The sequence below is a fragment of the Genypterus blacodes genome, unplaced genomic scaffold (assembly GCF_046128005.1).
Source record: "Genypterus blacodes isolate CSIRO-AG114 ecotype Tasmania unplaced genomic scaffold, CSIRO-AGI_Gbla_v1 ptg000156l_1, whole genome shotgun sequence".
In the NCBI taxonomy this organism is placed as follows: Eukaryota; Metazoa; Chordata; class Actinopteri; order Ophidiiformes; family Ophidiidae; genus Genypterus; species Genypterus blacodes.
Window position 1 is genome coordinate 5,167,044 of NW_027466957.1, and position 22,084 is coordinate 5,189,127.

Below are 22,084 nucleotides of genomic sequence, written 5' to 3' on the forward strand. Positions count from 1 at the left end.
CACACCGTATGCTTGCAAATTTGCTCCAACAGGTTTTACTAGTCTTGCTCGGCAGCCTGAGGCACTCCAACACAGCATTTCCACACACACCTCAATTACACACACAGGGCAGCAGACGCTCCTGAATGGCGGATAAAGCCCCATCTGATGCTAAAAGTGGATGTAATGTTTTTTTATTGGAGCCTGAGAACTTGAGTCGAGACCGTGCTGCTGCAGAGGAGCCTGAAGATCCAAACCGCTGGCCCAGGTGAGACTGCAGAGGGTTCAGCTCAGATTTCATGCTGTAACATGACTATCATAGTTTCACCGTGTAGCAAACGCTAAAGGAAAAGAGCGCACATACCTCCACCATGTCTGGGTAATCCTCCAGTTATCACACCGAGAAACTGACAAACGGTTGATTCTACTATGTCGAGCAGCAATGTCTACGTTTGTTAAAGCTGATTGAGGTAGTTTGTTATAGCGCCACAATCAGGTAGATTTTTGTCCGGTTTCTAAAATAGTTCCAAAATTGCCGCAGGAAGTACAAAATAATCAGTCAGAAAATATAGTAGTTTTATTCTACGGCTTCAAAACAAAAGTATTTACCTGTACCACCATTTAACAGCTTATTCTCTTCCTCATGTCAAACCTGCCCACCAAGTTGAAATAAAAACAAATATTTGCTCAATTGCTAATAGGTATGATAACAATATGACTGAATACATAACCAAGATACCAGAGGATAATTTCACATGATTGTCTTTACTTTGTTTTGCACTATTTGTCTTCAAATCTTGAGTACAAACAAATGACGAAGGCGTTAAGGGGAACTCCTTCACATCCTTTCAGACATCTGGCTCGGAAATGGACCCTGGCTTTGTTCTTTGGCACCTGCCTGCTTTACTGTGCCAGGATGGCCATGCCCATCTGTGCCGTCTCCATGGCCACCACCTTTCACTGGACCAAGATTGAGACCGGTCTGGTTCTGGGTGGATTCTTCTGGGGTTATTGTTTAACACAGATCCTGGGAGGATACATCAGTGACAAGTATGTTACACTGTCCAGCATCGTACCTTCACATGTAACCTCCCTGTTCAAGGTAATGAGACAATAACCTTCAAGATTTGCTTTAATACGTGTCTCTGTTCAGAGTTGGGGGAGAGCAAATCCTGTTCTTGTCTGCAGTGTCATGGTCTCTGATCACAGCTGCTACCCCTCTCCTGGCCCATCTGGGGAGTCACACCGTCGCTCTCATGACAGGAGCCAGATTTCTTATGGGAATGTTGCAGGGTGAGATTCTGTCACAGTATTAACCCAAACCATGTTCTGCAAGCTGGACATAATTGCTGCAATCATTCTTGACAATCCACCGTAAAACCAAATTTGCAGTCTTTTCCTCCTCAGACACAACTGTGTAGCAGTAAGTTTTGGGTGATCTGAAAATGCCTGACTTAGTTTACTACTATCCAACACAGTGTTTACATTCTATACACAAATAGAGTTTGAAGGGTCAAAGTTAATCTGATGTCTTCTGTCCTCCAGGTGTTTTCTTTCCCTCTTTGGCGAGCCTGTGCTCACAGCGGGTTCTGGAAAGGGAGAGAGCCATTCTGATGAGCACTTTGAACAGTGGTTGCTCTCTTGGGTTGTAACACACACACACACACACACACACACACATGACACAAACACACACGTGGCACTTACTAACTCTTTGTGCTCTTTTAGAACATTGTTGCTGGGTGGGTTTGGCTCCATGCTGCTGGTGAACCACAGCTGGGAGGCCGTCTTCTACTGCACCGGTGTCCTGTCCGGCCTGTGGGCTCTCACAGTGTGGCTGTGCTTCCTGAAAGGTACTGCTGGCTGCTGTAGAGTCTTTTAGGCCAGCTGGATCCTTCCTGTGAAAGCTACAGAATGTATGAATTTGCCAAATTCCTCCTTATATCCTGATAAGCTGAATCCTCTGTGAGTAAGAATCACATCTCTACAGCACCTGAGAGAGAATCGGTTATAACACAACACACACACACACACACACACACACACACACACACACACACACACACACACACACACACACACACGCGCGCGCACGCACACACACACACACACACAGTTATCAAACTCACAGCACTCATTTGCTTGGCTGCTACTGAGAGCCAAAGCACACAACAGTACTGCAACTGAGTCTGAGTCTGAGTCTGAATCTAAATCTAAATCTAAATCTAAATCTAAATCTAAATCTAAATCTAAATCTAAACCTGAATCTATCTACAGTTTCATGTGTATTGTGTGTTGCAGGTAATGTGAGCGTCAGCAGGATGCAATCGACTGAATACTCACAGCGGACTTCAACACCCTGGTTGATTCTTTTGAAGAATTCATCTGTCTGGTGAGGTCAATTTCTTTGAATTTTCACTTTCCACCAGTAGAACATTGTGACGGTTCTTCCTAACCCTCTTTCTTTCTGTTCCTCTGCCTTCAAGGGCCATGATCATTGCTCACATGTGTGCATGCAGCACGGGCTACACTTTACTGTCATGGCTGCCAACATACTTTGAGGAGACATTTCCACACGCCTCGGTATTTGTCATTTATTGGTCTCCAAGCCGGTCTTCAAATGACTTGCATTGAATACATTTAATTAAATACAATGTGCCAGAAGTATAAACACTGCCTGAGTGTTTCCACAACCTGCTTTTCCTTGCAGAAGTTGGTGTTTAATGTGTTCCCATGGCTTGTTGCAGTCCCATCAGCATTTTTGGGGGGATATCTTTCAAATTACCTCATCACCCAAGGTAATAGTCAAATACAATGTGATGTTTTAGTGTCTGTTTAAATGTTGGTCTAACACGGATCTTGTTCTTGTTTCTTTGTCCAGGTTATAGTGTAGCATCTGTACGAAAGATAATGCAGGTGAGAATGAAGTGTATTTATCCATCCCTCATTTGTGTCATGTTGATTCAAGCTGTAAAGGAGTGCAAAGCCTGTGTTGTCATAAATGTGTTTGCATTGGAATTTGTGCGGCCTGTTTCAAACATATTGTTACCAGTCCCATGTTTACAGTTTATGTTTGGTCATCTGAATGTCTCTCCTCCAACTTCCCCATGTTTCTTGTCTCCTCCTCCTCAGTCTCTTGCCATGGGTGGATCCAGTATGTTTATTATGCTCCTGTCCAGACCTGTCACATTCTCCTCTGCCGTGACTCTAGTGTCTGTTGCTATGGGTATGTCCATACTAAGCAGCTGGTAAGTTCCAGAACAGAGCCCTGTAAAGAAAACTGCACTCTCACTGTGAAGGAAAATGTCTCATTAAGCAATGGATTTCCATGTTTTTTAGTGGAGTGTCTCTGAATGTACAAGATCTCACGCCAACGTGTGCTGGCGCCCTCTATGGTGAGTCAGCCTGCACTGCAAGTTCACCAAATAGTGTCTCACCTCTTCATCATTTAGTCATATTGCTGATAGGCATTTAATCTCTATTCCTTTACTGCCACAGGGTTTATGAACATGTTAGGTGCTTTCATGGGTATGTATCAGATATGTTTTCTATAATATCATTTAAAAAGAATTGAGCTTTGATTGATCTAATGGCTCTCTGTATTGTCACACAGGGCTGGTGCTGGTGTCTCTGTCAGGCTACCTCATTGATGTCACGCTGTCTTGGACCACAGTATTTGCTGTCATCGTACTCGTGAATAGTACAGGTCTTTTTGTCTTCCTTGTCTTTGGAGACGCTCGTCGTGTTGACCTGCATGTTTACAGCCCACTCATTGTGATCTAATCCAAACTGTGCACCGGCCTCTGTTATTTATTTATTAGTATTCTGTGTTGCTTTGTTTTTTTTGGATTCATCAGAATAAACTTTAAAATGTTTCCATTTCTGAGTGAAGGAAATATTAATTTTTATATATTTAGCTTTGAACGTCCGTCACGTTCCCATTGTTTCATTGTCATTCTGTCTATTCACATCTATGAACAGGAAAGAAAAAATATGCAGAATAATCTCCAATTCTTTTATGAGAAAAGCATATAGAGAGATGTGTTCTCTTTAAAACGATTCAGCCATGTTTTCATTTGGCTGTATATATTTTACATTTCTGTGGATAAAACTGCCTATATAACTATAGCTGTTATCAGTGCCTGCTGAACACCAGGAGTCCATATGTAAACTACATTTAACAATGCCCATACATATTTAAATGTGTATTGTGAATATTAAATGATGGTAATGTTTGTAATATAAAAATGTTGGTAATGACTTTCTAAACCAAGCTAAACAGGATTTATGTCTTATCTCCATAGCTCATATTAGGTATTGAACAGCCTATAAATTCACATCTACTGCACTGTTGTTAATAACTCTAAACAAAGCACAATGTTCATTTTATGAGAATTTATTTCCACCGTATAGTACCCAACCTAAACACTAGAGGGCGATATGTTAACATTTCCATCCCCATAAATTTGTTAATTTTAGAGACTGTGGAAAATGTTCTAATCAGACCAATGAGCCAATCCTGGACCACAACATGATTATTATATCTGGATGAAATGCGATTTGATAAAACAAACAAACATGGTTGTGTCATGTGGGTACAAGAGAACCCCAGCAGGTGCAGATGTGCACTTTATCATCTTTTTTCACGTTTTAAGTTTGACCCATGTGTTGTCTACATATCTGAACCAGTGGCACGTCCATGAGGTTTAAATGTTTGTAGACGACAACTTATTTTCAATAAAGAGAAAGCCAAAACTGTCTAAATTTTGCCTTACACTTAATTCCACATTTCTTAACATTGTCAAAAATAAAAGGACCTTTAATAATGATTCTTTCCAATTGGTTCTGCATGGATCGTATTTAAATAAAATAATAAAAACGTGAATAAAGGTTAAGGTATAATTCTGTGTTTCTCTATTGAACAATACGTGACTTTGGGACGCATTCATAGTCTATTGAAATCAAATATAGTTTCATCATTTCCCGTTTCAGACAAGCCAGAAGTGGCTGCATTGACTGACGGAAGCATGTATGAGTATGTTCGCTCCCCCCCGCTTTGCAGACATGAAGCTGCATCGCTCTAACGCGGGTCCGGTTTCAGCACCACGGTCAGCGCATCGTAGAGCCCACAGTGCTTTTCTCACCCACTCAGGAGATGGAAACGCAATACAGCCTGCAGCAGCCAATATGATCCCAGCCGGCGAGACGCGTTTAATGGGTGGAGGGGCATTCAGCATTTGGAGAGCGAGGAATGGACCCACGTCATGACGTCATTGCATTAGCCTATGAGGACCGGGCTGTGTGCATGCCAGACGCAAATGGGGATCGGCTATAGCTGTAGAGAAATGTGAAACATCAAGGGGGAGCGAGCATCTCAGGCGTCATGGCGGAGGGAAGCAGAGATGAAGAAGGTAAATATGCGTCAATGTAGAGGTCTGATTCGCCGGGACACACGTCTTTGTCTCTGCTGGCACAAAGCCCGCATAGCTCGGACATCACAGGGGCCCTGTCCTGTCCTGACCGGGCGCAGATACCGGCACAGCGAGCGGTACCGTCGGCCTGGAGCATCACCTCCGCGGACTGAAGCTGAGAGAGAGAGATGCTGGAGACCCGGATCATCGACCGTGAACGCGTCGTAGCGAGGACGGACTGGAAGAACGAGAACGATTTTTTTTAATGACGCTTGAGTAATAATGCGTGTAGAAGCTTCAGCTATGCGCCATGACCAGCGCTCATTGTGTGAATGCGGCGGCCTGAGCTGTTGTTCCACCCGGTGCGTGATTGAAATGTTGAAATCATATCTGTTGTACGTGGAAAGCTTCGCGAAACCACCCACGGGCCTATGTAAGGGTAGTTTTGAAGGCGCTGTATGTGTGTGTGTGTGTGTGTGTGTTTGTGCGACCATCTTGCTGTGGTGGGCAAAGGGCTCATATCAGGTAGAACCCTCTCTCTCCTCCCCCGCACCCCTTCCCCACGGTGAGGATCAGGATTACCGCTCCTCGTGTTCACGGCGGACCTTGATTTATTAGCCATACAATTAAGGCACGCGGTGAATGCCAAGAGAGGAATCACACACACTCCACGGGCCTGCATGAGGATGGAGAGAGAGAGAGAGAGAGCGAGAGAGAGAGAAGCTTCAACCTGCATGTACCGCCTGTCTCTGCAAAATGTTGATTAATCGCGTTTCCATTTCAGATTCTGTAATGTGACAGTAGTTGTGTTATTGTTATAATCCTATGTACATGACCTCTTCCTCATTAGGCTGATGGTGATGATCGCTGCTGCCTCCTTACCCAAGGTCATTCAGGTTTTGTTCTTTTTCCTGTTAAACTAAATCTCCTACTCCTTGTTTTATCTCCAAACCTGTTGTCCTTTGTGGATTTGGGTGTTTCAGCTGTGATCATAACTAAGCAACGAGGCCTATGGTGCTTTAATGTTTATGACCAACGACTGAGAAAATCATGTAAATGTCTAAACGTGTAAATATCATGCATCTGTGCTTCATTCACATCCCTGTCTGAACCAGGAGCAAATTCATGACAAATAAACTATTTTATTTGATATTTTGGGAAAGTCAATTCTTCATTCATTCAGAACTTCCATATATATCCACCAGGGGGCGTCCTGTATGCCACCTGCAGTAGCTACACCAGGGTTTTTGAGAACCACCGGACAAGAAAGAGAGACAATCTCAACGGATACATAAAACAATAAAAACAAATAACAGCATGAACCAAGCTGGCTGTAAAGATTTATGGAAAATGTTTGCTTCATATTGTAAATGCAGTATGTGTGTATCATGCTCAACATTAGTTATCACGTTAATTTCTTTTGACAATATTGTGCACAAAACATAATAAAAACCCCCACGAACAGATAAGTATACCTTTAATAATGAACATGATCAAAATCTAAGAATGTGAGAGTGACCTCTGATACAATGAATATTTAATTCAGGGGTGACTTAAAACTTTTTTTTGCATAAACTTTTATATATTCCAATACCATTATATATAACTCTTGATTGCTCCACAGTCATACTCCCTCTCTTTACTTTCACTCTTGCATACACACACACACACACACACATACACGCACACAATACAGCAAGCAATTTAAAAAAAGAAAAGAAAAGAAAGAAAAAGGTCACATACGTATACCGTAGACTAGTCTCTGGGTTTTCATACACTTGACAATAAATCAGTTAAGTATGCTACAGTTAAACAGTTGAGGCGATCTCAGTTAGCAATGGCAATACATTAAAGCTTACATTTTCTGAGGAGGATGTGGACAGGTTATAGCAATGAAAATACCAACATTTCAATCATGTTAAGAAAGAACAAAGTAACCCAAACAACAAAAAAAGAGTCTAACAGGCCCCCCCGGCTTGAATATCAAAGCATTTTCAAACATGCTACATTATCCCCAGAATTCCAGAAACACAGACGCCTGTTACAAAAAGAGAGGAAATACTGTAAAAACTACTGTATGATTAGAACCAACAAGGGGCGGGGGGAGGAGGAGGGGGGGGTTAGACGTAAAGAGAACTCTGTTGATAAGAACGTGAACTCATACAGTATGTTTGCATCTCCATCCTCTGAGAAACAGAAAGAGAGGGACCACCTTTTAATAAGAGCATCTGATCTCTACACATCATTTCCCTGTAACACAAAGCCATTTCCATGATCCCTGGAAGGCAAAACGCAAGGAGAGAGAGAGAGAGAGAGAGAGAGAGAGAGAGAGAGAGAGAGACGTAGATAGTGGCGGCGTAGGTCTCCCTCGCCATGATGTCTCGCTCAGTGGCGAGCCAGGTGAGATATGAATCAAAATATTGTTCTAACATTTATGCTTCCTAACATCACAACCTTGCACGTTTAGTTCTATGCATACAGGAACTTTCAGTGTACACATTCTTCCACCAAGTGACACTCCTCACAGGAAAATAAACAGCATTATAGAAGTTTTTCTTTCTTCCGGATGATATAAAATTACAACTGGCCACGTAGATAGCAGACATTTGTCAATAAAGTTGTTGTTCACTCTTTAAGATTAACCAATACAAGCACTTAACGTTTCTCCAACACACAAACCACGAGGTGAACAGTCACTGAATATCAGCAGCATGTTGTCGAGAGATTTTCAAAACAGACGTGCAGATATTTGTTACTTTTAATTAGGTAAGAATGCAAGTTTTTTTGTGTGGGGGGATAGCAATAGAGATTTAATAAGGCTAAAAAATACAGAAAAACAAGAAAATATATTATCGAAGCAATTTGAGTGGTGGAACTGGCTTCATCCCTGCACACACCTTTAGAGTCTGGGCACCGGGAGCGAGGTGGCTCAAAGTTTGACGTGGAGTCAAAAGTCACCAAACTTAAATAGAAAAAAATATTAGTTGTCGATTTCTTTGTGTCCTCTTGCGTTCTCTTTAAATCTTAAGTTTCACAATGTCCGTCTGAGCACAACTGTTGTGGTGAGGTGTCCGGATGTCGCAGTCTACTGTTTACTTCTGGTCTGACGGTCCTGAAGAGAGGGGAAAAAGAAATCGAGACGACTTAAGACAGATTGCTGTGATTTGTGTGTTGTTGTGAGTAGAGAGTGGGTGGGAGGAGAGAGAAAGAGAAAGAGAGAGAGAGAGGAAGTTAGATGAGTATTTACCTGATCAATTCGGGAACGGCTTTGTATCAAGGCAGGCTCGTAGCTCTGTTAGAAAAAGACATAAAACCAAATGAGTTTATCTACTCACCCATTGCACTATTCCAAAAACCAGAATCAACGCATTAAAAGTGACAGATAATCATCATCAACGACAATCAAGGGTCCAGTGGGGGACATTTACCTTTTTCACCACCTCCTCCTCCTCCTGCTTCTTCTCGTAGTGGGAAAAGTCATCAAAGATGGAGGTGGTGTGTTTGTACTGGGCGATGATCTTGAGCACCTGCTTGGCCTTCTCCAGAGGAACCTCCTGGGTGTCGCGCGAGTTGGTCACCGGCTTGTTGTCGTTGTTCTCCAGGCGAATGTGGCGCAGCTGGCTGTTAGGCACGTCCTTAACAAACAACCAGTTCACGTCAAACTTGCCCTTCCACTTGTCCTGCGCCCAGACGCCCGCGCTGGTGCCATAGTCCACCGGCGAGCGCATCTCTGCCACGCCGCAGAAATGGCCGCTGCCGTTGACGCTGAACAACAAGTAGACGGGGCCTTTAGCGCTCATGCCTCTGAAGGCCGAGTCCAAACGCTTGTTGCCGTGCTCCGTGCTGCACCAGATGGAGTACTTGATGGAGCGGTGGATGTCGTCCTCGGAGTAGCTCTTGATGATGAACACGCGGCCGTTCTTCAGGTTCCAGTCGAACTCCTTGGGGTTGTAGCTGTGAGCGGCGCGCAGCTTCTCCAGCACGGGGTGGGACTCGGATCCCGCCTCGGTCCCCATAGGTGGCCCCCCGCCGCATCCATTGCCCATGCCGCTGCCGTTGGAGGAGCCGCTGCTGTCCAGGCTCCCGCCGCCGTAGCCCGAGTTACGGTTGCGCGGTGCTACCCAGCGAGTTTGAGGTGGTGGCATGGAGTTGTGGTTCTGGTATGAATGCGGGGGAGGAGGACCCTGCATGGTCATCTGCTGCACCAGGGACTGGGCAGACTGGATGGACTGTTGGAGGGGCGGCAATAGACTGGGAGCATGGGAGTGAAGCTGCTGTGGCTGGTGCTGTTGGTGGTGGTGGTGATGGTGGTGGTGGTGGTGGTGGGGAGGCAATGGAGGTGCTACTTTCGTGGGAGTTCCCTTGTTATCCCATGTATCCATGTCCATGTTGTGTTTAAGGGCTGTTGGAGGCAGAACGCCCCCGATTATGGCCGGCCCAGGTTTGGTCTTGTTCTTTTGTTGCTGCATTTTGCCAGGTTTACTGGCAATCGCAGCCCACGATGTAGGTTTTGGTGGTGGCATTCCAACTGGCGTACCACCGTTGCCCGTGGCAACAGCTGCAGCTACATTGCCATTGCCACCAATCAGGGAGCCGGCGTTCTTCACACCCGAGCCGCTTCCTGTCACATCCCCACCTAATTTTAGGCCTAACATACCCTGGTCCAGGCTGTTCATACCTGGAGCCTTGCTTAGGGTGTCACTATGGAAACCTGTCTGGCCATCGGGGACCAGAGTGCCCCCTAGAGAGCTGGGCGGGTAGCTGTAGCTCCCTCCGTAGGCGGAACTCTGAGTCTGCTGGCTCTGAGAACTACTGGTGCCCCAGGCTGAGAAGGCCGGATTCTCAGGGAAGAAGTTAAACCTGTGAGGATAGATGCTGCTGCTGAGCCCACCTGGTTGTCCAAATACTGTGTCGTGAATGAAGTGATGGTCTCCATTGCTGAGGGGGGCATAGGGCGTAAGGTAGGGAATTGGTGGGTCACCTCCTGTAGACCAAGGAGCCTCACTGAGAGGGTAAGGAAATCCAATGGAGGGGGCATAGTAGCTGGACAGGTAAGGGTCTGTCATGGATTGATAGCTGTTATTCTACAAAGAGAAACGTCAAGAAGGAAGCTCATTTATCACAGCGGCCACATGGGATGCAACAGACAGCAATACAAGTCAAACACATGCAATACAGAGGTGCGTCCCACCTGATTGGACTGGCCCGTGAGATAGGGCTCAAAGTCGGTGTCATGGACTGTATCCTTCTGGTGTAGTGAGCCATTCTGCACTGAGACTGGAAAAGCTGGAATAAAGCCACAGTGCAGAGGAGAAGAGACCATCGTTCAAAACAACGTACTGACACAAAATCCATCACGGACCAAAATGTATCTGCATTTTTCTGACAGTTACAATAAATGACACTGTCTACTTGTGTCAGTCTCTATGTTTACATGCACACAGTCCCCTGGTTATTAGTCCCTGTTGTGAATACGCTGTAATTCAAATGCACTGGATTCTGTCGTTCTCTGGATTTACAAATAGACGTGTTGCATGATCGTACAATAAGGAGATCTATAATCTTGACTTGCCTGGATAAAACTATTTACTTTTGCCTAATAATATGAGTATAGTAAGTAAGTAAGTAAGCTTTACTATGCATGTAAACATACTGAAGGGTCTCCTGCTGCATAAATGGGATCTTTAGAATGCTTTCTTGACCTTCTGATGTGTGTAAGTTGAGTCTCTTTGCTCTCATAATGATTTCTCTTCCATTGCAATCTACATCTGTCAAACAAACAAATTCTGCCATCATGCAAAGACATATTTCATGCCTTTAACAACTGTACAACAAGTGCAGAATGCTACCCGGCCTGATAAACCGTGTCTAATGCAGGGGTGTGAGCATGGTGCCTGGTGGATTCCCTCTTACCTTTGCCAGCATCTTGTCCTTTTGATGTCTTCATGATAATATTGAATGGAGGAATGCCAGAGAGGAAAGACAGAAAACAGACAGTTACACGGGTCTTGCATGGTATTCAAAGCATCAAGCAGACGTATTCTGGTGTTGTGAATGCATAAACAACCTGAAACCATAAAGTTGATTTATATAGCATATTTATACATTTAATGTGATTAAATGTATAAATATGAACCAAAGTAGAAGGATGACGTCACTATTGTTTACTTAGGTGGCTGTAGAGTCTCGAGTACACTGTGTTAAGCAACATTGGAAGCAACACAGTTTTGTTTACTGTACATTTGACGTTGTAATTTTGTGTTTTCCGATGAAACATTTAACAGGAATTCACCCTGTCTATGAAGAGGAAGCAAGACCTGCCACTGTACTGCTGCTTTCATTTGCTTTGAAAATGTGGAACAGCAACACAGCCAGGGGTAAGGGGAATGTACAGCTGTTTGAAATGTTTACATTCATTAGAAATACAGTGTAGTCATTAGAATTCTGTCTGCATGGGCCAACGTAGTATATCAGTGCACAGTAGAGCATAGTAGTGAAAGAAGAAGTTCAGTCATCTCATACTGGAAGCAAAATAGACGATGACATTCAATGGTTCATTTAATTTCAGAAAATAAGTAGTTGATTCATACATCTAACGTGTCAGAAGGCCGAAGTAGAGTCGTTTCTTCATGCTGCTGAGTGCATTTTGAAGGATTTCTATGTTTTAGATGAGTTCAGATAGAAAAACAAATGAACCAACAGCAGGCTAGAAGAAATATAATTTAATTTTTTTATATTTTCACTGTCAAAGGTTTGACAACGATTTCCATCATTGATTCAGTAATTGGGTCTAAATCTGTTTGACACCTCTGTAAAGTCAACAGCTTTGTTTTGGACCACTGGTCGGTCAGACAGACGCAGCTTCACCTTCAACTGTGATTGGCATTTGTCAGTGAGTGTATACATTTTGAAAAACAAATCATCATTTAGATCGATGAAGATGAAATGAAAGAAACACGCAATATCACCTCATGTACGTGTAGTGAGTGTCCAATGTAAATCCGCGGCAGTATCTATATTTGTATTAGTGATGTACTAGTTTCCACGTCAGGTTGCGTTTACGTTGTGTGCCAGTTGTCTGGTAGTTAAGTTGAGCCTGTGCGGTCTTTACCGCCTGCACTCGATGTGTGTGTGTGTGTGTGTGTGTGTGTGTGTGTGTGTGTGTGTGTGTGTGTGTGTGTGTGTACAGGCTAGTAAATGATGTCCTCACAGGTACTCGGTTTTGAGCGTGGCAGCGGTGCCTCCTGTGGTAAACGGACACACGTACACCCATGGCGTGTGTGTGTGTGTGTGTGTCTCTGTGTGTCTGTGTGTGTAATGCCAGGGTTTGCCAGTCAAATGCCCGCTGGAAGTTGTTCCAGGCCTCGGCTGGCAGCGGAGCAGCTAACCAGCTAGCTCCCTGTGATAGTGGCCGCATCGCAGCGTCTCCAGCGCGGGGTGCGCGCGCTGCACGGCTCCATCCCCGTGTGGAGTCCACTCTGCTTACCTGAGGGTCAATACTCGTGGCAGACATCATTCATCCACCAGCTGCTGGCAGACTGAAGCCCTGACCAGACGAGGAGAAGAGTGCGCTGCAGAAAGTCCGTCTGCTGGGGAAGCTGCTCGCTGCTCCGCGGGACTCTGCGGTCGTTTAGCAGCAGCGGGTATCCGGCGCTGTCAGGTCGGTGCCTCTGATCGGTGTCCGGTCAGCATTAATGACCCAGAGCGGCGTCAATCTCCTCAGACCCTCTCCGTTAACTTCACACACAACCAGCCCTCAGTGGCCCTGCTCGTTCACTAGCCCCAAAGGCAGCTTCATCCGGGGTCTGTCAGGCGGAAATGACGTCTGGGACGTAAACGCGTCCACGGCTACCTAGCAGCAAAAATGGCTACAGCCCAGAGAAACACTTACACTCGAGTTAAATAAAGCCAACCAGTCACTTTTTAGAAATGTGTTAATTATTGTTCATGGACACACGATGACATCATCACGTGATGTTGTATTTCATTTATCTGGACAGGAAATCACCCACATTTAATTTAATTATCATGTACATGTTACATCCATAAGTAATGTTTTTCATAAAACGTGTTAGGTATGTGTTCTTTGTCTTCTAAAAAAAAATCTAAATCTAAAGTTGTATGCAAGACTGTTAGACGTTTTGTTTACTTACTAAATTCCAACATATTGGTCTTATGTCTTATATTTGCATATGCTGGTGTTTACATTACATTTACAGACATAATGTCACTGTTAACAGCAACAACAAAGCACTTGAGAGTATGGCACATATTCTGTGTTTGCCCATTAAGAAAACCATGAAGCTGATGGCTGTTTCTCCCTAACATACCAAATTCAAATACACAATATGACATGTGGAGCTTCATGTCAACTCTTATTTATTTGATTTAAAATTATATTCTGATAACTGTTCAACCAACACTTTAGAAAGGAAAAAAGTATGTATATATACTGTATAAACGTTAGATTACACAACGTTGAATGATCAATCATTAAAGACACTAATTTTATACATTTTACAAAACATCAGAAAGAAACAACTAAATGCACATTTCTATTTCAAATAACAGTACTTCGATGGCTGAGTGCTCAAAGTCTTGCGATCTCTCTCTCTCTCTCTCACACACACACACACACATTGATAGACTTGGATTAAACTTGTGCCTGTGGTAATCACATCATTAATAGGTCTTATATATAAGGTTTCATAAGTAGTACCTTTTTACAGTACAGTATATACAATTGGTGCAGCATAGTGAGATACAGCTTGTGTGATAGTGAAGGAGTGCTTCACTGTTTTGGTGACAAGTGGGAAAAAACATTTCCTGAACAAAGTGATGATGATCTTCAGAGCTGTTTCCTCTTCTTTCTCTGCCCTGATTCTTCTCAGTTCTCCTCGGTCGATCCGTGTCTGTGGAGAATTACTGATCATCTAAAAAGAACCAATCCAGGATCAGTTATACAGTATAGGATATAGTATAAACAACAGTGAAGGGCAGTTATGAAGGGCAGTCATGCCATTGTACCTGCCCACTGAGACCAGACTAGAAGAGCAACGAAGAGCCTTTGTACGGACGATAATCACCCATGTAATCGACTAAAATTAGGAGGAAAAAAGAGATTATTACAACAAAGCACATCTGCATCACATATGCAAATGTGTGCATGAAATGAAAATGAGTTGGGAAGACAACAATATTCTGAGTTTTGTTTAAATATATTATACTTCAAGATAGATAGATAGAAGATTTGGATAGTATAATCTGTCATAGATCATGAAGACACATACAGTATGATAATTATATGCCTTCTTCAATGATTGTGTAAAAGAAATATATACTTACAGGTCTCTTCTAGAGACATAGAGGAAGTTTTAGCTGAGCAGCAGGCATACATAAATCCCAGGAGCTGTGGAAAGTCACAGAAGAAATAGTTTCAAAGTGCATCATGTTCACATAATTTTTAATTCTTCTGCTCCTTTTCTTTTTCATGGCAATTTTTAAACACAAAAATGACTTGAGGGGAGGGAATCATTCACAGTGTCAATATATGAAGATCTACATGGCTTCTTAGTGGATAGACAGTTACATTTGTATTAGTTTAATTATACATATCAATTTATAATGGGATTGCTTGCATCTGTATTTCCATCTCTACCAAAATAGAAAGTACATGGACACATTTTTCTTTAAATGAATACATGAATAGTGGCAGTCTGAGTGAGAATCCTGCATTTTTTGTATAATACAGTGAGCAAAATGAGCAATAGCGAAGACAAACACCTTTACAAAATCGTTGTGAACCTAAACCCAAAAAAGTAGCAGACTGGTGTGGTCACACCTTCGATTAAACACCAACACAGTATGTAATAATGTGACAAACACTGATCCTCACTGTTACAGCATACAATCGCAATATTGTTTTCTTAAGGTACAAACAGGCGTTAATGGCAATGGGGATATTGTTCTATATCACTACCTTTGCTCAGAGTAATTTATAGACAATACGCATATTTAGGATGCTGGGGCCTTTGAAAGCTATTGTGCACAAACCTGTATTGACATAAAACAGATCTGCATTGGATGTTTAAAAATGATGTGATATTATATTGTGATATTCACATCATCAAATGCAGTATTGGTTGTGAAAACATATCAAAGACAATACTGTCATGCACTTCAGCAACCCAGTCTCTCTTCTCTCATTCTTTTAATAACTTGTTGCTATGCAACAGTTCCCACTGCATGTGCTTGTTAATGAAAATATTAAAATGGTAGATAAATTCAAGACAGGAGACTTTCATTGCAACACTAAATATTCTGTGCTACGTGTCAGGCGGTGCACTCACTGATAACACAATCTGCACGATGCAGTGCAGGACTTCGATGTATTGGTATTCCAACCAGCAGCTCAGGACAGTGGTCAGCTCTGGGTTGTCCTGGTTCTGCCACCCAGCGGAGGGGAGGCCCTCGCTCTTGCAGCCCGGCCCATTGTCCTTCCACCAGGAGCGATGGGCCGACAGTGTCAGGGTGAGGATGTGACTGTCCTACAACAACACCAGCAGATGCGAAGGCAAACATTACATTTTTAGGTTCAAGAAGATTAGAGGTGAATATGACAAAGATCATGATAAATACACGTAATATGTGCTTTAGCCCACTGAACGGGGCAACAGATAATGATCATTTACATTATCAATAAAATAACTAATTAAGTGATTGTCAATTGCTGAAAAACTAATTACTATTAAAAAAGAAAAATATTAATCAGTTATGACAAATGCCTTCATGTTATCAGTCTCCAATTATCCAAAAATGCTTGAAACATGTTAGTTATATTGATAAGAAACACAATTCTGACACCATGAAATGTATTCTTATACTTATATCTTAATTGCATCTTTAAAAACAATTGAGCAAATTCATTTTCTGTTAAGTGGCTTATCAGACACATCGACTTTTCAACAGGAGTTGACCTTACAGCCAAAATAGCCTAACGCATATATTTGTTTTCATATTTAATATTAACAGTATTACTTATAAGTTATCATCAACATGGGGGCATAAACAGTTTATTACTTCAGTTTGTCATTTCAGAAACTCAATATTCTTTCCCGGAGACTGACATGTGACTGTGGGTGGATCCTGGGAAGACACGGTGACATGGGGGGGGGGGGGGGGGGGGGTGATGAACACAGTGTTCAGTATCTGAAGCAGTAGGAGTCTTTAATTATCAGAGGGGTACAGCCTGTGACCATTAATCTTACCTTTGAAAGCGCTCCCAAGTCCAGGTAGAGACAGCCCACGAACACATTCCAGGCAGCCCACAACAGCATCCACAGCAAGTACTGATAAACCAAAAATCAAGATGACAGGGTTTCTGGTATGTTGCTTTAAGTTTTGAAAGTCTTAGAAAAGAGTGAAATTAATGAGTATTCTCTAACCAAAACAACATAGCGTGGTCGGTACTGGATGGCACCAAACAGCCCGAGAATAACAACGATGATTTGAAGGAAGTTCATCATGATTGGCGCCCACTGGTAGCCGAGGAAGTCAAAGATCTGCCTCTCCAGCGCAGTGACCTGGAGGCAGAAAGAGAGTTTACACACCCTGGAAGATATGAATTATCAATGACACGTGCTACTATCTATGATTTCATATATGTAGGTTGTACAAAACAGCTGAAGCGTGGAAGGGGGAAGAAAGGCAGAGTGGGGTTAGAGTGATGTGTGTGTGGGGAGGTCGGTCACCCCAAAGTCAAAAGGGGGGCAGGGTGGGAAACAGAGAGGGGAGGACAAAGTGGATGCAGATCTTCATTGTGGTGGTTAATGGTGGGCGGTCACTGCTTTACACCAGCACCACAAACCATACAAACCTTATTATAAATAGAGCCTAATACAACAATATTATATTATATTTTCCTTACTTCATTGAATAGAACATTAATGTATTTTGAGCTGTGTTTACAGTGAAAAAAAATCAAGAGTCAAAGAGTGAGTGAAGGTTAACTTTGTTTTGAATCGTTAATAGTAACTGATTTGTCTATAATCTGTAGTATATATGCTCTATATGCTGTGTTTTCACTCAAGTTGATAGTGATGCTATCGCAGAAGATTCTAGAAAGGGGAAATAAACAACAATGGAACTTTCTTTCACAGTAAACAACAACTAATGTCAGGTGTATAATTCGTTTAATATCATTCCGTCTATATTTGTATTTGTTGCAAAATAAGCAGGCAGAAGCGAGGAGTGAGATGTGTTTGTGTCGAAGCATCGTGTGTGTTTGTATGTTTGTGTGTGCGTGAGAGAGAGAGGAAACATCTCACCAACTGCAGACAACATATGAAGATCAGCACGCAGCGTCCGGAGCAGCAGCCCATCTTTCCTCTGTGACTGTGAGACGATCGAGCACAGCAGTAAAAATCGCTGGATTTACGAGTGATCAATCTCCGCAGTGGAACCTGTGAGGCTCAAATCCATAAACAGTGTGTGTGTGTGTGAGATGCACCTCCAGAGGACACACACACGCAGGCTGCCCCTGTGTTAACGCCACGGAGGAGGGGGAGAACAGGAGAAGTTGTATGAGGGACGGATAGTGCCTCAAAGGCTCTGTACATACATTGTCATGCATTTATATTGATTCATGGTATGGGAGTTATTACTTCTATTACATGGAAGGAACTTGTTTTTTAGCCGAAATCAAATCTTTGAAACAAGACAAAGACAAAACTCAACAACCATAACTTCCCATAGCTCCTCTACCTGCACTCTGCAATCATCAAAGCAGGAATTGGATGGTGTGTGTGTGTGTGTGTGTGTGTGTGTGTGTGTGTGTGTGACGTGTGTGTGTGGGTGTGTGTGCGTGCGTGCGTGCGTGCGTCATTAAGGAGACAAAAACACTAGCAACACATTTCCATACATTACAGTGCACAACAACACTACTAATTGCCTCCAAAAACTATCATGTTGAATTAACACTTTTGAGACACTGTGGCAACACAATCTGGACATTCTGGGCTTCACAAAGGCTGGAGTTATTGCACTGCTGTTGCACTAGAATGAAAAGGAGCTGGTGAGACATTGTTCTGCTGGTTCAGTGTATATTAGACATCAGTATATTTGACAATTGCAATATCTATAGAGAATGAGTCACTTTTATTCATTTCTAACATCCATCTGTTGAAGTACAAACCAAATAGTTTTTGTGACCATGAGTAGAATTTCATTACGATATGTAAACAACAACTACAACCATTAACCTTTGGAAATACAACAGTTATTCGATTTATTATAAACAAACCTGATATGCCTGATAACTGAGTTATTAGTTTACATATACTGCAACTTTAAATGTATTCTCATTGTACGAGTCTCCTCTTGTCACGCGTGGCAGGGTTTGATCCTCATACAGCAACACCGATTCCTCCAACCTGATAGGTGGCTGAGCCTTCACTTCTCTAAGAACACCAGTAGGTGGCAGTACTGACAGAGGTTTAGGCTTAAAAGGCGTGAGGGCAGTAAAAGTCAAAATAGCAAACAATTCAAAGTCACCGTTGTTTTCTTCAAAACCATATAAGGTGTTAAGTTAGTTAGTTAGTTCAGAAGAGACACAGGCTGTCAGAAACATTTCTATAATACTTTTACGCTATTATATCTTATTTTCTACAGCGTAATTATCCAACTGGTTTATTTTTTATTTTTACTGTTTTCCCCCGAGTAATGATCTTTGTTTGCCATTATAATGGATGTAAAAATGTTGTGAATGCATCGTTTTACACACCAGCAGGAGAGACTGATGTTGTTAATGGCGAAGTCCATTTATGAGGCGACAGGCGGCACTTCCCGGTCCTTCCGAGGGATGACGCTAGAATCCAAAGACACATTCATAATTGGGGGGTCTCCAGCTCTGCCTGTGTCACATGGAAGCACAGTAGCTGAACCGAGGGGCTGAGGGTAGAGATGGAGGGGGCTTGAGGGGCTTGCTGGAGGAGAACCTGGAGATAACGGCTGGAGATACGGCGTCTCAGCGGCGTCTAACAGTGACACTGAACCATCCTGGCTTTGGTGCCGGGGGAGCGTTGGACAGTGGACCTGGGGTGGGGGGGACGCACAGTGGGGGGGTTCGGCGGGACGCCACATTTGCAATATGCTGCATTCCTGCTTTCTGGAAAAACGCGAGGAAGCCAAGTTTGCCCGTGTGATTGATTATGCTTGCGGAGAGCGGAAGGCAGAAAGTGAAGGAAGCGACCGGGACAGACGCTGCGCCTCCACCGCCCTCTGATCTGAGTGAGTACGGGGGGATGTTATAGCGCAGAGCCCCTCTGCCCGTGACTGTGTGTGTGACAGGCTTGGAGGGAGGGAAGGGAGGAATCGGAGAGGGGGGGTCATTCATATGTGCTTATAGATTAAGCTTGATATGGTGGCAGGAGGCTTACATTCATACACATCATCCTTTATTCATGTAGAAATGTGGAGCGTTTCCTTTGTGTTCCCTGCCTTTCCTTCGTTTGCAGCGGTTTAATGTTTAACACACACACACACACGCGCGCATACACATACACACACGTGTGCGCCCACCTCACGGTTACTGCATTGCCTTTTTGTCGTTTAAGCTCCAATTAAGCGATTGATCAGAGAACTTGGTTATGATTTGACGACATGAAGGCGCAGAAACCCTCCAAACACACGCTGTTATATGAAAAACAGCCCGAATGTGAACCATAAAGGGGATTTAATGTCAGAGCATTAACGCTCGCTGCTCCCCCCCCCCCGCCCCCCACCCCCTTTCTCCCATTAATAGGGGGTGTGGGGTTCTGGCTTTGTGGTGTGAGTTGCCCGCTGACCTCAGGGACACAACATCCTTTACATCCTCACTTGGATCTGGAGATGAATCGGAAACGTTGTGATATGATTTAGAGGAGATGAAATCAAAAAAAGGGGGTTGGAAATCTGGCGCGCTGGCTTCATGAAACACCACCGTGACAAAAGCACCACTGCATCAGGCTGAGATGTCTCCTTCCCTCCCTGTCACCATAGGAGCCTCCAGTGCCTGAGCCTGGACAGCACCGAGCCCCAGCAGCTCCAGATCTCCGTTCACACCCTGCTTTGGTGGGTGTGAACGGTGTCCCTCAGCCGGTGTCCCTGTCGTGCTTCGTAACCTGTTGTCAGCAGCAGCAGCAGCAGCAGCAGCACTGCAGTTTAAGGTGTCAGGGAGTCTAGAGGCGAGCTGGACCATCAGCCAGTGTGTGATGGATGCCACATATACATAAACATGCTATGCACATAAACACACAAGCCCATTGCGGAGGATTGTTTTTTATTATTAAAGATACACAGATCAGATTCACAATGTCAGAACACGGTGTGGCTCCGTTTTAGCCCTGAGCATCCCCGTAAGCTGCAGCCCTTGTTGTTCAACAGCCTGTTTCAAGGTCTCCTGCTCTGTGAGAGGATGTGATCGGCAGGAATAAGGAACGACTCCTCCGTTTATCTCACATTTGTTTATTCACAATGACGACAATGTTGAGTCATAGAGAGAATTGCTCACATCGACGGAGCCTTTTCCACGCAGGCTTCAGCCTTCTTCCTCACAGGGCCATGGTTAATCGTTGTTGCAAGCAAACATTTGACCTAATTCACATTCTCACACAATAGCAGTCTCCTCTCTGCTCCCCCCTCCCCCTCCTCCCTCTCGCTCTCACACACACACACACACACATATACACACGATGCTGTTATTTGTGTCACACTGAGGGTGAGATTTTGCTCCACATGAGCTCCCAGGTGGTTTATGAGAACCTGAGCAGATTGGCAGTGAAGGCACCGCGCACTGGTCGTGTGTGTGTGCAGGAAAACACACATGTGAGTGAAGGGCCCAACCCAGATTATGCTGAATGCAAAAAGCCAAAATTGTGATTGTGATTGTGATGATTGTGTTGTTTGGGTGCAACAGCCAAGTCGAGTTGAAGATGTTGGCATAAATAAGAATGTTGTTCTATTGGTCGATTAATTGGATTGGATCACAGTCAACAGGTGATACACATTGGTGTTGTCATTCAATCTCTCCGGCACTGTCTTTTATCCATTAATTGGCCACTTGCACCCGCACACACACAAACACACACTGATGCAAGGAGAAAATCAATACTTACAAGGAAAAGGGCGATCTGTCATTTTTAATCATCAAAGATCTGCACGTGAGGCAGCATAAGGGAGAGAGATGGGTTCAGGTTTAGATGAAATATGATGTTCCAGTTCCTTCACCGCCATACGGTCTTCTTCAGTCTAGCTGTCTGTCGGTGATATATGGTCGGGGGCAACACCTGGAGCAAATGTGGAGCAGCAGGTATGAGGGATCCTCTGCTGGCTGGGCTGAAGGGGGGGGCTTTATTTAGCAGAGGAGCTGTTGGTGGAGGGACAATTCTGGCTCCGCTCCGAGCGCCACGTCCAATTGGTTGGCTCAGACGAGGCGGCTGTAGGGCCAGAGATTACACTGCAGTGCTGAGGCGTCACTCTGGCTGAGCACCGCAGGCAGAGGCTCGGGGAGTCGGGGAAGAGAAAAGAATGGGTGGGGAGGTGTGGCTAGGCTGAGACGAGGGAGGGAGGGAGGGAGAGAGGGAAGGAAGGCTGGGAATACCTTGTCAGGGGGGAAATGTGACAGCTTCTTCTCATCATCTGCTTTCAGCTTCTTCAAA

The 22,084-nt window shown here is 43.8% G+C and overlaps 3 protein-coding genes across 3 annotated transcripts; 1 reads left to right on the forward strand and 2 right to left on the reverse strand.

Moving 5' to 3' along the window:
* Positions 1-61: 61 nt before the first annotated feature.
* LOC143013199 (voltage-gated purine nucleotide uniporter SLC17A9-like) lies at positions 62-4,804 on the forward strand. The gene is made up of 13 exons (XM_076166741.1): positions 62-247; positions 832-1,029; positions 1,133-1,272; positions 1,525-1,624; positions 1,708-1,832; positions 2,281-2,371; positions 2,466-2,562; positions 2,690-2,777; positions 2,861-2,895; positions 3,112-3,227; positions 3,319-3,374; positions 3,478-3,507; positions 3,593-4,804. Exons 1-13 carry the CDS (start codon positions 126-128, stop codon positions 3,760-3,762), a joined length of 1,368 nt encoding a protein of 455 aa, XP_076022856.1. The 5' UTR covers positions 62-125; the 3' UTR covers positions 3,763-4,804.
* A 1,708-nt stretch (positions 4,805-6,512) lies between these two features.
* ythdf1 (YTH N6-methyladenosine RNA binding protein F1) lies at positions 6,513-13,184 on the reverse strand. Its single transcript, XM_076166855.1, has 6 exons — positions 12,877-13,184; positions 11,304-11,331; positions 10,582-10,676; positions 8,819-10,474; positions 8,638-8,682; positions 6,513-8,502 (listed from the first exon to the last, which is right to left on the reverse strand). Exons 1-6 carry the CDS (start codon positions 12,904-12,906, stop codon positions 8,476-8,478), a joined length of 1,881 nt encoding a protein of 626 aa, XP_076022970.1. The 5' UTR covers positions 12,907-13,184; the 3' UTR covers positions 6,513-8,475.
* A 916-nt stretch (positions 13,185-14,100) lies between these two features.
* Positions 14,101-17,770, reverse strand: LOC143013367 (sodium/potassium-transporting ATPase subunit beta-1-interacting protein 3-like). The gene is made up of 7 exons (XM_076166963.1): positions 17,717-17,770; positions 16,835-16,972; positions 16,658-16,738; positions 15,740-15,937; positions 14,736-14,799; positions 14,418-14,488; positions 14,101-14,323 (listed from the first exon to the last, which is right to left on the reverse strand). The coding sequence occupies exons 1-6, from the start codon at positions 17,768-17,770 to the stop codon at positions 14,436-14,438; spliced, it is 588 nt and encodes a 195-aa protein (XP_076023078.1). The 3' UTR covers positions 14,101-14,323; positions 14,418-14,435.
* Between the last annotated feature and the right edge of the window lie 4,314 nt (positions 17,771-22,084).